Here is an 18,723-nt window from a genome sequence, read left to right on the forward strand (position 1 = left end):
AGCGTTATTATACTGGCAACCAATATTGCAATACTATCGAATAAACATCTTTCTGACACATGAACTGAAATAGGAAACAGCACAATAAATAATTATATACTGCAAGAAACAGTATCCCCTGCCACGCATCTAACAATGTTTTCAATTTATGTGTATAAATATAAAGTGGAAAAAGTCGCAGTGCTATATGACGCATTTATTCGAGTCGGTGTGGTATCGATACTCTCATAATGCCAGAGCACTTAAGTAATTTAAAATGAAATGAGGAGGTGTGAGGGAATGTCCTCTGGTTAGAATATTTTTTGTTGTGTTCATGTAGCCGCTAAGCTTTCAGACGCTGAAAGCTTGTTAACCTGTTGCGCAGAATATAAATGAGCCTTTTACCAAAGTCTCACGAAGAATTTAGTCACAAGGATTTCTGGAATTCGTTTTTCAAGAAACGGGGAACCAGGGCTTTTGAGTGGTAAGGCACTCGTTTCGGCGTAACCCATATGACATGTAAACATGATGTTGACACCGGTACTCTGTGTATAATAAGCGTTAATGGACCTCAATTTGCAGGTACGGAGAGTACCCGGAACTATGTGGCCTGTTGCACAAATATATCAAGCCAAAGGACATTATTCTTATGATAGGTTGTGGAAATTCCTCACTGAGTGCAGATTTATATGATGTTGGCTACAGGTTCGTAAAAAACCAAAAAATTATTGGGTATTAACGTGTAAAATATGTGTAGCTTGGAGATCTGCAGTTAAAATGATGGGGAAAGATGAAGAGAATCAAGTTGGCGACGGGTAAAAAGTGTTCGTCGGAGGTGTGTCAGGTTGAGGGGTTCCGATGCACGTCTGTGGAACATTTTGTAATTTTTTTTAACACAAGAAGTGTCATATTTACTTACTTTAATTCGCCCATGGATCATCTATCAGTGACATAAGAATTGTCATGGTAATGAAATAAAAATCAATATCACAAAATATAGATATACACAGAATAAATAAGTATGCTCTGCAACGATAGGACAGTGGTCAGGCATAATCTTGATGAAGAAACCGTCCTGGCATTTGCCTGAAGTGATATAGCAAAATCCAAATCAGGATGAATGCAGAGGCTGAAGTCTGGCTCCTCAAGTATGAGGGTCAGTATCATAACTGCCTCACTGCCTCATTCAATTGGTTCATGTTACACAGTGTTCTTTGATTTACACACAGTGTGCTTCTGTTGATATGTAAAATCTATTTTTGCTGTTTATCACTGCATACACTGATACTTGCTGAGTATTTCCGTATTCATCCACTTAAAGTAGAGCTGTTAGTTGTTTGCCACTTGTATTTTGCCAACTTTTAGAATTAGGAAAGTATAGATACATTCAGCTTGCACATGTTAATTAATGTCTATAGGGCTGCTTGCTCGTCATTTAGGTTTCACAGACTTTGTCAAGCACTTGTACAACTTTGTATTTAAATTATTTGCTAAAATAAGATTTATTACAGGGTAGTGCAGATCATTTGTTGTCTAATTTCATTATTGCATCGAAATTCAAATGTGTTGGTCACAAATTTCATCTGTAGCTAAATATGCAGTGATTAATTTTCCCAGCTCATTCAGCATATACCCACAAGAAGTTTGTATAAAAGCACACGCAACTCAAAATAATTCCTTCTGTGCATGAATAATTAATCTCCAAGTGAGAAGTTACATGAAGATAGTGTACTCAATATGTGCACTTTGGAACTTTGATCCCAACAGACTCTTCTCCCTCATCCACCCCAAATTGTGGTGTTAGTGACAAATGGACTACAGCATAATTTGAGAACTGTCTTATTGTTGGTAGCACTTACGTTAAATAACTTATACACATCATCATTATGATGTGAACCCTGTTATGTGGGTGATTCAGCTATTTATAAAAATAATCAGTCATTGTTGACTTACAGTCCATAGGTATTTCAAACACTTTTCTTATCAAACAAATAAAATTGCAAGGTAAATTCGAAAATATATTCTGATATAGAGAAATCTGAGGAGTGTTCTGATGCATGTTATAAATGTCAACTCAGACTTCAAAGAGGGTGGGGCATAATGTATCTTTTACTCGGAACAAGATGAGCTGTGCTGCTTTATGTTCATTTTGAATTAGTAACTTGTATAAACATTTACTGCTAGTTAGTTCCATGGGTCATTTTGCATGATTATGATGTGGAATGAATCGTCTTACATTAATATCACTACTTAATTTCTACATATGGGTATATTCTGAACATGCACAGAGGCAATGAAACAGTCATTCTTCCCATGCTCCATACGTGAGTGGAACGGGAAGAAACCCTAATAACTGGTACAATGGGATGTGCCCTCTGCCAAAGACATCACAGTGGTTTGCAGAGTACGATGCAGATATGGAATAACCTATTTGCTAGACCACTTTATTGCCAAGGAGTCGGAGACCCTGTCATGCATTAGATGTGTTGGATTAAAACATTAATAAATAAAAATAATAAAATTTATTTGAATCAGATAATTTCCCAGTAGGATGTCAGTCACATTTCCAAGAATTATCCAGAAAATAAAGTAATTTTGAGACAGTTCAGTGGCAATATAAGATTGCTGGATTAAAATGTTCCCTGTTATGCATCCAGAGGTTAATAAAATACTACATAATTATAGCAGAAGAATTGTAAGTGGACACTTCATCAAAACTCACAGAATGTGTATGCCCCAGTAGAAGCAAGATTCACTAATTATCCTGTTGTTGCAAAGGTAGGTAATAATCCTTGGAATGTAATAGCTGAAAAACATTTTTGCTTTCCATGGACAATCCTTACAATGGTGCATGTTAACTTGCCTGTGAATTGCTTTGAATTATTTAATACATTTGGAAATGAGTATGTTAAGTATTACAGGACTGCATCTTTTTCGTGTTCTGTTAGAGATATTAATCTCATAAATTTTGCATTTGATGATTTATGTGGAAGAAATAAGTGATCCAGCACTGCAGTCAGAATTTGAGAGAACAGTAGATGATTCATGAAATCAGATTTCCTAAAGAGTATTTCCATAACATTGTCAGTGGTGAGGTTAGCAAATAAAACATTATGCTTTTAAATTGCTTAACAAAAAAAGAGAAAGAAAAATTGAAGCTCCACTCAATGAAGATTACATTGGTAACAAGAAGGGAAGACGTACAAGAGAAGAAATTCTGGCACTGAGCAGTTTGACAGGGTGAAGAAAAAATAAAAGTACCTTCCTTACATTTGTGGACACATACAAAGCCTTCAGTATTTTGAGGTGGAAATATATGTTGGCAATTCTTACAATATTATGGCCAAAGGAAGTCTGATGAGCTGTCTAAAAAGTCTACCAATCAAAGTGGGCATTACAAAAGTGAAAGATCAAGAAAAAGTTTTTATTAAGGAGAAGTTAAAATAGGCTAGTTGATTATCAAGACTGTTGTTCCACTTGCATGTGGGAGAATCAATAAACAGGAATATATGTTAGAGGATTTATTGGGATGATATTGGCATCCAACATACCCTTGTGGCTGAATGTTTATTGAAAGGAATGGACAACATGCTTAGCATAGAATACCTTATGTTTTTCAGGACCTCACTGACAAACTTGCAGAAATGATGTCACACAGTGGATTTTTTATTTTTATTAAGGTTACAGTAATGAATAGTAATTGAATATATAAGAAACTATCAGCCTCGATTGTGGTAATGAAACCAACCTTTACCTAGATTTCAGTCCAAATAATTGAGCCTTCTTCAGAAGATATTCCTGAATCTATAATTTGTCTAAGAGGGCATGGTCTAGAAATGAAACTAAAACAGCCTGAGTAGGCCACGCCCTCTTAGACAAATTATGGATTCAGGTATATCTTCTGAAGAAGGTTCAATTATTTGGACTGAAACCTAGGTACAGGTTGGTTTCAGTATCGCAATTGAGGCTGATAGTTTCTTATATATTAGATTATCATGATTGCTGACTGTGCTGCAATGTTGAAAGTAAAAGAATAATAATTGCACAAAAATTACTTATTATTATTAGCGTTATGACTGTAATTGTCATAATTTGTTCAAAGAGCCTACTTTGTGCCCCAGTACATGTTGCACACATTTGTATCCATACCTGACCAGCTCCAGAGAGCATGTCAGGATTCTGTCAGATTTTGTGGAATGCATAAGTGTTTCGGCCTGTCAGCTCAGCTCTAGTGGTAGTTGGAGTAATGTAAACCTGCTCTTGCCATTTCCCCATAGAAAATAACCAAGGGGTGTCCACTTGGGCAAATGCCCTGGTCATACACCACCTCTTCCTCATTCTACCAAGGGTTCCCCGAAATTGAGCGTTAGCTGTGCTCACGTAACAATGCTGAACTCTGCTGGGGCTCCATCATGCTGCAACCAGAGACTTGTGTGCATAGCAAGTGGGGGGTTTATCCAGCAGTTCCCGTAGTGTGGTCTGCAGGAACTGTAAATTACCTGCTCCAGTTAACCTAGGTGAAATATTACAAATCCTAGATGATCATAATCCACAATTTCTGCCCACATGTTTATGGAGAACTTTCGCTGGTACGATCTAACAGCAACCGCTTGGAGACTCAAGTATTTCCAGAGTGACTGTTCCTGCTGTTGAAATACCTGTCACGTGTAAAGAAGGCCCCATCTGTAAATAAAACGTGTTGAAGGCAACATTATTCAATCTATGGTATATGAACCATTGCATTTGATGTGGGTAATAAGCTAGTCATACAAATCTGCATCTTTTGAAGACTACACTTCTGGGCTGTAATAATCTCCAAAGAGATACAGGACCTTATATAGTAACTTGGCACACAGCACATGTGATACTTCAAGGTTCACTGCTAAATCTACAGATCACTTTGCTCTCAAAATCTGGTTCTTGTATCATGCCTGCAATCACCAGTATGCTAAGAACGCAAACTCCGTTTCTTGTAAGCATCCACGAATTACAGCAAATGTACTGCGATGTGGCTGTTTTCTGTAAGGGAATAGATTTTTGTAGGCTCTGACATTACCTGTTGCCTCACTGTCATTAAGCTCATTAAATCTATACTTCATGCATCGTTGAGTGCTAACAGCAAGAAAACTTGAATTAAGAACTAGTAAGATGCACGGCACTGAAGATTCACTTACAACAATTCAAGTTGAGTGACAGGATTGATAAAAACTCCACAAAACAACTTCACTAGGAGATGCAAAAAATGGACCACTAGGTGGCAGTGCACACCATGGGTGTACACATAAAACATAAATGGCAGACCAAAACACATATGTTCGTTAACAAAAGATGATCATCTTTATGTGACCTATCATCCCTCAGTTTTTTGGTGAGGTCCTGAGAACCTTGTATAGTAAGGACAAATAGAGTTAGGAATAGAACTTAAAAAGAGTGGCACAAAGGAGAAAAATGTCTTCCTTAACATCAAAATTGGGAATGATTTGGTACTGGATGAAATCTCTGCAGTCTTTTTGTGACTGCAAAAAGTTTTTGTATTTCAGGGGGAAAACACACACATTTGTTAACTGTGGTAGTAGCAGCAATTCAGTCACAATATAGTGGCAGTTGCAGTGTGGCATGCATAGTTGGCACAGAAGCTTCGAAAGAGTCTAGGATCGCTATTGAATCAAATGAAATCATACTGTGACCATTGGTGGAGACTTTAATCAGCCAACAATTAAATGGGAAAATTAGTGTTGATAGTGGTTGGTGTGATGAGACATCTTGTGAAACAGTACTAAATGCCTTATCTGAAAACTACCTAAAATTGGTAGTTAGGCACCCCATTCATGATGGAGATACAATGGATCTAATGGAAACAAATAGACCTGACCTCTTTGAGAATGTCCACATCGAAACTGGTATCAGTGACCATGACACAATTGTTGAAATAGTGATTACCTAAGTATAAAGGACAGCTGAAACAAGCAGAAAGATTTATATATTCAGTAAACCAGATAAAAAAATCATCAGTTATCAATGAGGAACTTGAAACTTTCAGCACAGGGCGGGAGCATGTAGAGGAACTACTGCTGAAGTTTAAATGCACAGTTAACCTTGCACTGGATGGATGTGTACCCAGTTGAACAGTTCATAGTGGAAGGGACCCTCTATGACATACAGTCACTGTACAGAAACTTCTAAAGAAAGAGAGATTACTGCATAATAGGTGTAAAATGTAGTGTAGGGCTATAGATAGAGAGGTGCTGGATGAAATGTATTTGGCTGTCAAGAGAGCAATGCATGATGCCTTGAATGTCTACTGTGGCTGAATATTGTCAGATGATCTTTCACAAAACCTGAAGAAATTCAGGTGATATGTAGTTAGTGACACAAGTCAGTTTCCAAGCACTCATGAGTGAGACGGCAGTTGAATTGAGGGTAGAAAAGATAAAGATGAAATATTTAACTCTGTTTTCAAATGTTGCCCCAGTTTAATCCTTGGACCACCAAAAACATGAGTGAAATAAGAGTGTGATGTTGAGAAACAGCTGAAATCATTAATACTGAACAAAGCTCCAGGATCCAGTGGAATACCTATCAGATTCTATACTGAATTTGTGGCCAGTTTTAGCTCTTCTTGTACGTATAATCTATTGTAGAGCCCTTGAACAAAAACTGTTTCCAGTAATAGGAAGATAGCACAGGTCACACTCGTCCACAAGAACAGTAGTAGAAGTGAGCCACAAAAATACCATCCAGCATCCTTCACATCAATTCGTTGTAGTATCTGAACATTTTCTGAGCTTAAACATAATGAGGTATCTCGAACAGAATGGCCTCCTCCCTGCTAACCAGCATGGATTCAGAATACTTTAGTCATGTGAAACTGAGTTCACACTTGTATCGCATGATATACTGAAAGCTTGGGATCAAGGCAGTCGGGTAGATGCAGAAGTTCTTGATTTCCAAAATGTTTGACTCAGTACCACACCTATGCTTATTGTCAAAAGTATGATCATAGGGTAATCAAATGAAATGAACTGAAGACTTTCTGGTAGGGAGAATGCAGTATGTTGTCGGAGATGGTGGGTCATTGTTATAAGTAAAAGTAACTTCAGGTATGCCACATCAGTGTGTTCAGACCCTTGCTGTTCACATTGCATATAAATGACCTTCTTGACAATAGTAACCTCAGACTTTTTGCAGATGATCCATTATTGTAATGAAGTAGCTGCATAAACAGTTAGTCAGATCTTGATAAGATTTCAAAGTGTTGCAAAGATTACCAGCTTGCTTTAAGTGTGCAGAAATGTAAAATTGTGCCCTTCACAAAATGAAAAAATATAGTTCCCTATGACTACAGTATAGTTACAGTTGGAACTTGCCACCTCATAGATACGTGGATGTAACACTTTTTTGAGATATCAAATGGAATGATCACATAGGATCAGTTGCTGGTAAAGCAGGTGGCAGACTTCAGTTTATTGATAAAATACTGAGGCAATCCAGTCTGTCTACAAAAAAGATTACTTGCAAATCATTCTAGAATATTGCTCAAATGTGTGGGACTCATATCAGATAGGACTAACAGGGGATATTGAGTGTATACAGAGAAGGGTAGCACAAATGGTCATAGGTTTGTATGACCCGTGGGAGTGTGTCACAAGTGCTGAGGAAACTGAACTGTCAGATTCTTGAAGAAATTTTACTAACGATGTTTCAAGTACTGGCTCTAGGGGTATGCTACAACCCACTTATCACCCCCATAGCGATTATGAGGACAATATTAGAAAAATTACTGCATGCACGGGAATGGAATGGGAAGAAACCTTATAATTGGTACAATGGACATACCCTTTGCCATGCACTTCCCGATGGTTTGCATAGTGTAGATATAGATGTGTAGAGTGAAGAAACTATGCCACACTTGGCAGTCGGCATGTGATTCCTCATCCCCATTCAAGACAAAAGTGTATCTACCAAATGTAGTCCCACCAATAGGTTTAATAGAAGTCATTTAAAAAAATAAAGAAAGAGGCTCTGACAGTGCTGTAAGTATACGCAACATGGTGAAGAACAAGTAGCATGAACTCTGAGCTGTGTTGGAGCTGTCTCATTAGCTCTGTGAGACAAGGCAATATCATGAGGAACAGATATGCCTACTCACTGATGCGAATATGACTCAAACAGTGTGTTTGTATCAAATTTTTGCAGTTAAACATCAAATTGTATCCAATTTCCACCGGGCGAGGTGGCACAGTGGTTAGCACACTGGACTCGCATTCGGGAGGAAGACGGTTCAATCCCGCGTCCGGCCGTCCTGATTTAGGTTTTCCATGATTTCCCTAAAATCGCTCCAGGCAAATGCCGGGATGGTTCCTTTGAAAGGGCACGGCCGGCTTCCTTCCACGTCCTTCCCTAATCCGATGAGACCGATGACCTTGCAGTTTGGTCTCTTCCTCCAACCCAATCCCACCTGTTACTGTAGCCTTTATTTAAACATAAAGATATAACATGAACTACTTACAGACGTAAAGGACTACTTTGATTCGTCCACGTCCCAAATAAAGCCTATAGAAAATAATAGTGGATACAGTAACATCATCTTTATCCAGTGAGGTAAAAAAAAACTTGCAATAGGTAGGCTAAACTACCTGGTTCTCCTCCCACAATTTCAGCCCTCAGGTTTATACCAAAGTGTACCTGAAAGTCACGTTTACGAGTGACGTGTAGGTTGTGTTACACCAATAATGGCTGTTGCGAAGGGTGAAAATAGCTCTAAGAGTGAAGCTAGATTCCTCAGTCCATATATTGTTGTTTATAAAATGTTCATTATGTTCCACTTGGTGTAAAAGCCATTCACGAAACTATACCCATTAAATGCCATTGTCTGGCTGCTTGTGTTTGGATAACATGTAATGGTAAGGATGCAGTTCTTCATTGTGCAACACTTCAATAACCAGTCTTTCATATATTTGGAAATGCCTTGCAATACCATGGGTATGTCACCATGGTGGTTGGTGAACGCTTTCAAGAATCACGTCCTCTGTATGTGCAGTATGTATAGGCCTTGAACGACCTCTGTCCATTACTTGTTGACAAAGGTTACCAATTTCCCAAAGATGTTGTTCTGAGTGACAAGAAACATCCTTATCTTGATGGTGCCTTTGAGGGACCATACAGGATATGCATGAGCAGCAGCAGCAGCAGCAGCAGCAGCTTGGTTGTCAGCTGCACCCAGCACCGATCGATAACATATTCATTGTTTGTGTATTCCATTGGGAAGCAGCCCTACATGAACCAGTTACGGTTGTGCACTGCGTGTTTAGTAGACATGTGCATGCAGTTTAATGGATGTCACTGTCATGTAATAGACTATTGTCGTATGATAGAATGATGTCCTGCTTATAAACAGTGAGAACTGGGAAATAGCGTTTAAAAAATAAAAAAAAGAACCTCATAAGGATTCAAACTATAGCTCGATTGGATGTGGGTTTGATGCCCCACCATCTAAGATGACTGATGCAGTAGTGTGGGCTGATAAACATTTCCATGCATATGTTGTCAAAATTAATCTGATCGGATTTTTCTAGATAAAATTTTGTCTTGAATGTGGATTATGAATTGCATGCTGACCGTACAGTTAGGTATTTTTCTTCATCCAGTAGGTGTAGCAGATAAGTTTAATAATCATTTCCTAATGTTGCAGAAAATGTACATACACAGCTCAAGAGAAGAATCTCAGCAGTTTGTTGAAAAAGCAACTCTCATAAGATTCAGATATATGATTGTATCTCCAGCTCCTCCTTCTGAAATTAAGAAAGTTATGTATCCTCTCAAAAATGCCTGTGTGCATTTGATGGTGTTTTCAACACAGTACTAATGATTTGTTCCTATACAATTGTCATCAGCCAATTCGATCACTTGACGGGTTCGATTCATGGCGGGGTCAGGGATTTTCACCTGCCTCCAGATGCCTGGGTGTTTGAGTTGTCATCAATATTTCATCATCATTTATGACAGTGGCGCGATTGGACTGAGCAAAGGTTGGGACTTTGTATGGGTGCTGATAACTGTGCAGTTGAGCACCCCACAAACTAATCATCATCATCATCGATCACTTGATGATTTGGCCTCTTTGAGCTGGCGTGCAACACAAGATACCCACAGGTTCTTCCAGTTCTGCCAATCTTGAGCTCCCTTTTACCAATTCAATCAAGATGTTTTTATTAAGTCTCTGTCCAATGTTCTTCCCCTTGGTAGTTTTTGGTAAATTGGGCTCCAGTCTAGTACTTGTTTTAACCACCTGCCATCTTTTGTTAGTGACATGGCCAGCTCAATGCCATTTTAAGGTATTCACTCTTTTATTCACTCTTTCTGTTACGTCACTGACCTTTCTCTGCCTGATGTAAACTCGTTGCGTAGCCCAGCATTGATCTTTCCATTTCTCTTTGGGCTACTGTTAGTTTTCTGACAGTGAACTAATTTAATGTTCGTCTCACAGCCACAAGTTGTGACTGGTAGTATACATTAGTCAAAAACTGTCTTCTTCAGCTTGGCCAACATCTTGGACTTCGAAACTGAAGAGAATCTTCCATAAGCATGCCAGCCTAATTGAATACATCAAAATATATCTGGTTTTAGGTCTCCTTTCATATTTTGCAGATGACCCATATAGATATATTCTGTGACGCTTTGCAGTTGCGTCAGACAGATATATAGTATTTCCCTCCCTCTTAATTTTATCACAGTTCATTTTTAATCCAATTTCAGAGCAGACTGACACAAGTTCACTAACCAATATTTGGAGTTGTTCTATACTATTTGCAAGTAGTAAAATATCATCAGTGAACCTGAGGTTATGTAATATCTTTCCCAGAATTTTGATTCCCTTTATTTTCCAGTCTAATTTGAACGTTGCTTTTTCGAGGACAGCTGAAAATAGTTTTGGAGATATAGTCACCTTGTTTTACACCTGTTTCAATGGTAAATTCATTGGTTTCTTAATTACATATACAAATGCTGTGGAAGTTTTGTGTGCGTTCTATTAGACTTTTAAGCCTGTCCTATTCCTTGCTCTGTGAGAACTTCAAACACAACTGTGTGACTTGAATGCCTTTTCAAAATCTATGAAGGTAAGGCAAAGAGGTAGCTGGTACTCATTTGCTCTACTAATTGTTTTGCGTGGAGTGAGGATATGATCAATTGCACTAAACCCTGCACAGAACCCAGCATGCTCAATGGGTTGGATGAGGTCAAGTATACTTCTCAATTTGATAATCAAAATTCTAGTAAAAAATTTTTCTACAGTTTGGACAGGAGGCTGTTAGGGTGCTAGTTATTTAAATCTTTAGCACTACCTTTCTTATGTATTCTGGCTTTATTCCAATCTTGTTCCATTGTGCAAATAACTTTAAAATATTGACTGAGAGGTCATCACTGTCTGGTGTGGTCCCGTTTTTATCTTGTCTGTAGCATGTTTGACTTCTGAGATGATTATTTCTGGTATTTGGGAAAAAGAGGCATCCAGTTCATCTAGGATTAAGATAGTGACTTTATCGTACATGTTACTGTAAAAATTCTCAGTATATTAGAGTATTTTTTTCTTATCTGTAATTTGCCCTTGTTCTGTGTCTGATGCTATTAGCTGATTGGAAAGAATCATAAGCTTTTGCTTGGTCATCTTTAAACGAGATTTATTTTCAAGACTGGTTTTTAGCATACTTCTTGATGTCATCTTTCAGACTCTTTTTAGTGCCTTGCACTTTTGTGTATATTCTGTCTTATTTTTGTCTGTTAGGACTTTTATTATTCTTCTCTTGTCATCAAACTTACTGTTTGTCAGCTTCTTTGATTGGTTTTGAGATCTGCAAAAGCCACCCACTTCTTCAACTGTTGTGATTAGTGTCTTTGTTACTGCTTCTGCTTCACATTCTTTTAATTTTATCTTAATTCTTTCTTGAAATCCTCTTTCCATTCCTAGAGATTTTTGAAATTAAAAATTTTTCTTTTTCATTAAATAAGTGTCAATCTTTTATCTTCTGTATTCAATTCAATGCTTGCTCTTATTAATCAGTGATCACTATTTGTATGGGACCTGGTCAGCACAGAGATATCTTAAATGTTTTGAGGCCTGTGAAGTCTCTTTCAAAGTTGGGACCCCCTAAAGTTGATTTGCAGGTAGGATAATATAATAAGCCCTACTTCATTGTCTGAAATATTTAATGTATCACTAACTCAAGGAATTTTTCTTGAGATATTGAAATATGTCACTGTTAAATAACTCTAAGAAAGTTGATAGGAGAGATGTCAGTACAGTTCTTCATTAATGACCTTGTAGTTCAGGATGTGTCAGAAAGTGATGTACCGTATTCTGGAATAGTATCCCACCTAAGCAACAATATTATCTTCAGTAAATAACCGTTTGCATTTCAGGAAGATTGCTCTACTGAGAATGCCATTTACACATTCACTCATCAAATTTTACAAACATTAAATAACAAAGTATTTCTAGTTGATGCTTTCTGCACCCTGTCTAATATTTTGTGAATCACAATATTCTCCTATATGAAATGAAGTTTTATGGTACTGATGGTGTAGCCAACCAGTGGATGTCCTGTCTACATGTATTCCCTCATAGTTTGTTGTAAATAATTCACTTCAGTTCAAAAGGAACAATTATGTACATAATTACAGTGGCGGAAGAAGAAAATGACATTCGTTACTCCAAATTAAGAATGTCTTTAATACAAAAAAGGGGTGCACCATGCTGCACCCAAAATTTTCAGTTACGTGCCCAGTAATATAAAAGTCTGACAGACAGCAAAGTAATATTTGAAAGCAAGCTAAAAAATTATCACTGATAACTATTGTGTTGAAGAAATTCTATTATTGTAGTGTGTAAAAGGGCATGGGTAGGAATTACGAACTTATACCTAGAAGTGGGGGGGGGGGGGGGGGTCGGTGATGGCTTGTCAATATCAACATGCAGCCTTATATAATTTGTGATGTGAATATATAGTGACTCGTTCTTCCACATCATTGAGTTCTATCATGCAAATGATTCATGGAACACCAAACTAATCTATCACATTTCATGCAAGCTGCTGCCTCGGACTGTGGTTGGTATTTGCTAAAAAGCTTTAGAGATGCTTGCTTTACTAACTTCAGGTGACTAAAATAAATGAGAGACCAGCAGACTCCGCAGATAATATTCTGTGGCATAATTAACACTTGAATAAGTAGGCCTAAATAAAGACATTCCCTCTTCCTTTATATTGTAAAACCCAAATCATGATGCCTGATAGACTAAATTTTTATTTGTGATATTATAGAATAAATGGAAAATGCCATTTTAGTATGTATTTCATTGTTCATTACAGTGAGCAACCAATCATTAGTTGATAAATAATTGCATTATAGTAGAGTTATAAAGACAACATTTATCACAAATACTGATCTGTGTTTTGTTTTTAATAGGCATCTAACAAATATAGACATTAGTCATGTTGTTATACGGCAGATGATTGAAACACATGGCAAGGACCGGCCAGATATGGTTTATAAACAGATGGATGCCTTACATATGACATTCGAGGATAATGAGTTCAGTGTTGTCCTCGACAAAGGAACACTTGATGCTTTGATGCCGGACAACAGTGAAGAAGTTCAGAAGAGAATAGATAAATTATTCAGTGTATGTACAATTTTTTATACTTGTAACTTTTATCTTGCATTAATGGCGTCCATTAAAATATATTAAATCTTTTTCTTATTATTATTGTACAGGAGATAGATCGTGTCCTGCGGGTGGGTGGCCGTTATGTCTGTGTCTCTTTACTTCAAGAACACATCCTTCTGAAACTGTTGGAGTACTTCCCAGCTGCAGGGTGGATGTTCAGAGTTTGCAGATGTATTGAAGCTGAAAGAAAATCACCTGATGGAGATGGGCCTGCCTTCCCCGTTTTTGTAGTAATTTGCACTAAGTTTAAGAAATTGGCCAATGCAACACCAGTAAGGAAACATACAAATGTTATTAAACTAGTAATATTCGTAGTTGTTTATGTTAGTCCATTATTTTGGAAACAAAATTTCTGATACAGTAAGAATTGGAGGGGTTGGGAGAAGAAAGTGCTACCCCACAAAAGTGTATGTTGAGATATTGAATGTTTATATTTGGTTAATTTCAAAGGCAAGAACAAAAGTAGAATAAGACTAAACAATTTATAAAGTAGGCAGCCCTTTCTAGTGGTACATATGGAACTACTAGCTATCATATGATGCATTCGGAAACATTAGGTAGCATGAACAGTCAATTTCTTACTAAATGTGGGTTCATCACTTTTTCTGCCAATACCTTGATTGGTATACATATCTTTATGGCATAATGTTGTAAATCTCAGTTGCTGACTGTGTTTCGTAACCAACAGCATTGTATGTTTATAAATAATAGTGGTAGACCAAGCCAACAATATTTCATTGTGTGCGTGCGTGCGTGCGTGTGCCCGCGCGTGCTCACAACCTGTAGATTTTATCAGCTTTTTACTTAACTTTTATCCAACAACTTTGCTCTCATCTGTGTCCTATTATTGCTATCCTGTTTTTCTTTATCTTTAATCTGCATTTTACTCAAGATTTTGCTTTTTTGATATTTGCAGTTCTTTCTTTGTCTGCTTCTCTCGCATGGCACCTTGCTCGCTTGACTGCAGGATTCTCCAGAAAGGAAGGAAAATTATGGAGTACAAGACCCTGGACAGACTGACCTACACTGAGGCTAAGAGAAAATTTGAACACCTGCATCCTGTGCGTATGACATCGTCTCGTGCTGCCGCTCCAACAGTTCTGGCATTATCATGCCACAGTTTTTGATTAATGTCCTGTCTTCAGTTCCCCATCTTTGATCTGTGGTTGCTCTTGCTTCAGTGATTAGCAGCTAGTTAGTTATTTTCTCTCATCCTACATATTCTACATTTGTATTTTGCACCAGTATAACATCCCCACTTGTGGGTCCGGGTGTTAGAATAGGCCCGATGTATTCCCTGCCTGTCGTAAGAGGCGACTAAAAGGAGTCTCTCACATTTTGGCCTTTGTGATGGTACCCTGTAGGGTTTGACCTCCAGTTTTCCAAATTTTCCCAAAAAGTGAACCAACTGGGGAAGGGCGCCTTATATGGTGCATCGTGTCCATCATGTGCTGAGACTTCTTGCATCCTTCGTCGACATGGATTTACACTTCCGCTCATTCTCCAGCTGTTGGGCGAGGTCACCCTCCTGCATGTGTTTTCCTCCATCCACTGTGCAGTATCATTTTCTGTGCTGACGATGATAGACCTGTGTGCTTGGCTGCACCTGATGTCCTGCATGGTAGCCAGTCCGTTGTGGTGGGGCCGCCGTGTGTACCCTGTAGGTTGTAGCCCCCTGACCACACAGGGATCGCTCTGCTGATGCCTGCGCCGTTAACTCCCCACGAATGCCGAGGAGTAGATGCTCGTCACCCGGGGGCAGCGGGACTCCCGGCAGTGGCCATCCTGCCTTTGTTGCAGCTGGGTGGTGCCCATGGGGAGGGCTCCTGGTCGGAGCGGGTGGCATCTGGACAGATGGCACGTGATGAAGCGTACCACATCATCACTTGCTGGTGATCACACACCAGCCATCTTAAAGTGTTCCAAGTCACAGTACAATGCTTGGAAGTACGACCATAAATCATTTCCCTCCCTGGCCACACCATGGGAGGGATGCCCTGCTAAGGACGGCAGCGAACCTTGTTTGCCCTGGTACCTAATATGTACGAGAGCTGATGGGGACTCCTTTGTTTCAATGAAGCCTCAGTTTTTTGTTGAGCATTTGGAGGACAAGTTTGAGGAGGTGGAGGGCTTGTCAGAAATGTGGTCGGTGTCAGTCTTGATAAAAACGGCATCCTCTACCCAGTCACGGGCATTACTTGCTTTTGAAACACTGGGGTTTGTTTCCATTACCACCAGGCCACATAAGAGCTTAAATATGGTCCAGGGTATTATATTCCACAGGGACCTTCTGTTGCAGTCCGATGACGAGCTGCACTCCAACTTAGAGCGCCGAGGTGTTCATTTCATCTGTTGTGTCCATAGGGGTCCGAGGGATAATGAGATAGCCACCGGTGCCTTCATCCTTAGAAGGTCAAGGTGATGGTCTACCACCATGATGTCAAGCTATATATTCCTCCCCCGAAGCGGTGCTTTAAGTGCTGGGAGATTGGCCATGTGTCATTCCACTATACTTCCAGCGTCATGTGCCAAGATTGCGGACGCCCATCACATCCCAATACTCCATCTGCCCCACCTCCCATCTGTGACAACTGCGGAGAGCATCATTCACCTTGCTCGCTTGACTGCAGGATTCTCCAGAAAGGAAGGAAAATTATGGAGTACAAGACCCTGGACAGACTGACCTACACTGAGGCTAAGAGAAAATTTGAACACCTGCATCCTGTGCGTATGACATCGTCTTGTGCTGCCGCTCCAACAGTTCTGGCATTATCAGCACCGCCAACCCAGGTCACCTCTCAGAGCCGCAAGACTACACCTGCCCCTTCGATGGTGGGGGGCATTTCCCTCCCTGTTGCTCCTGCACCACCTGCTTTGGGAGCAACCCCCCCCCCCCCCCCTCCCCAACCATCAGGGACGTCCATACCCACTTCTAAGCCAGAGAACTGTAAGTCTTCTTCAACTTCGCTCACTAGGAAGGGGTTCTTTGGGTCACTCCCTTCCCAGGTTCCTTCTAGTGTGAAAGACGACACCCGCCAGTGACTGAAGAGCCCAAAAGCAGCTAGTCGTAGGGCTTCACGCTCATCCTCAGTCCCGGAAACTCAGCCAGTTAAGTCCTCCCAGCCAGGGAAACCCAAGGAGCAGTGAGAGAAATCCAAAAAGAAAACCCCTAAGACTAAGGAAATTGTGGTTACACCCTCACCACTGCAACCTACAAGCTCTATGTCTGAGGATGGAGTGGAGATTTTGGCGTCTGCTGAGGACCTGGATCTCGCCAGACCCTCAGACACAATGAGTATAGACTACCCAGGCAATAAATCAGTGGCAGCAGGTGACTCTGAGGCGTAAACTGCCTCATTGAATGTTCCATGCCTTCTCAGTCTCACGATGTCATCCTCCAGTGGAATTTCAGCGGTTTTTTCCACCGCCTGGCTGAGCTATGGCAACTGTTAAGCTTTACACCTGCTATCCGCATTGCTCTCCAGGAAACCTGGTTCCCAGCAATGCGGACCCCTGCCCTCTGCGGCTATAAGTGATTTTACCTTAGTGACTATAATAGTGTGTCAGGTGGAGTTAGCATTTATGTTCTAAATTCGGTCTGTAGTGAACATGTGCTCCTTCAAACCCTTCTTCAAGCTATGGCTGTCAGAATAAGGACGATGCAGGAAATAACTGTCTGCAATGTATATCTTCCTCCAGATGGTGCAGTACCCCTGAATGTATTAGCTGCACTAAATGATCAACTCACTAAACCTTTCCTACTTCTGGGAGCTTTTAATGCCCATAAGCCCTTGTGGGGTGGTACTGTGCTTACTGGCTGAGGCAGAGGTGTGAAAAATTTACTGTCGCAGTTCGAACTCTGCCTCTTAAATAGTGAGGCCACCACACATTTCAGTGTGGTTCGTGGTAGGTACTCGGCCATTGATTTATCAATTTGCAGCCCAGGACTTCTCCCATCTATCCACTGGAGAGCACATGATGACCTGTGTGTCAATGCCCCAGTGTCAGGCACATGGACGCCTGCCCAGATGGGCTTTGAACAAAGTGGACTGGGGAACTTCCACCTCTGCTGTCACCACTGAATCCCCCCACACAGTAACATTGATGTAATGGTTGAGCAGGTGACTATCAAAATTGTTTCTGTGGCAGAAAACGCAATCCCTTGCTCTTTAGGGCACCCAAAGTGCAAGGCAGTCCCTTGGTGGTCGCCAGAAGTCGCTGAAGCAATTAAGTAGCATTGGCAAGCTCTACAGCGGCATAAGCGGCACCCTTCCCTGGAGCACCTCATAGCCTTTAAACAGCTCTGTGCCCGTGTTCACAACCTTATCAAACAATGGAAGGAGGAGTGTTGGGAGAGATATGTCTCCACCATGGGGTGCCACATGGCACCTTCCCAAGTACGGGCAAAGATCAAATGTCTTTACAGGTACCAGGCCCCAACACCTGTCACCAATGTTACCATAAATGGCAGGTTATGTACTGACGCAAATGCAATTGCCGAGCGCTTTGCTGGAGCCTCTGCTTCGGAGAATTACCCCCCAGCCTTTCGCACACTCAAACAGTGGCTTGAACTGAACGTCCTCTCATTCACTACATGCTGCAGTGAATCCTACATTGCCCCATTTACAGAGTGGGAGCTCCTCAATGCCCTTGCACATTGCCCCAACACAGCTCCTGGGCCCGATCACATCCGCAGCCAGATGATTAAACATCTCTCATCTGGACTACAAGCGACATCTTCTTGTCATCTTCAACCGGATCTGGTGCGATATCGTCTTTCCATCTCAATGGCGGGAGAGCACTAGAGCACCATCATTTCGGTGCTCAAACCTGGTAAAAACCTGCTTGATGTGGATAGCTATTGGCCCATCAGTCTCACCAATGGTCTTTCTAAGCTGCTGGAATGTATGGTACGTTGGCAGTTGGGTTTGGTCCTGGAGTCACGTGGCTTACTGGCTCCATGTCAAGGCGGCTTCTGCCAGGGTCGCTTAACCACTGATAATCTTGTGTCCATCGAGTCT

General features: G+C 40.3%; 1 protein-coding gene across 1 annotated transcript in view; it reads left to right on the forward strand.

The window, feature by feature from the left end:
• Positions 1-247: 247 nt before the first annotated feature.
• LOC126483958 (eEF1A lysine and N-terminal methyltransferase homolog) overlaps positions 248-18,723 on the forward strand; it is an 82,763-nt gene continuing 64,287 nt past the window's right edge. Inside the window, exons 1-4 of the mRNA XM_050107253.1 lie at positions 248-463; positions 562-684; positions 13,441-13,657; positions 13,750-13,974. Of these exons, the coding sequence (XP_049963210.1) occupies positions 372-463; positions 562-684; positions 13,441-13,657; positions 13,750-13,974 (657 nt within the window). The 5' untranslated portion in view covers positions 248-371. The remainder of the gene's footprint in view (positions 464-561; positions 685-13,440; positions 13,658-13,749; positions 13,975-18,723) is intronic.

The sequence above is a fragment of the Schistocerca serialis genome, chromosome 6 (genome assembly GCF_023864345.2).
Source record: "Schistocerca serialis cubense isolate TAMUIC-IGC-003099 chromosome 6, iqSchSeri2.2, whole genome shotgun sequence".
Classification (NCBI taxonomy): Eukaryota; Metazoa; Arthropoda; class Insecta; order Orthoptera; family Acrididae; genus Schistocerca; species Schistocerca serialis.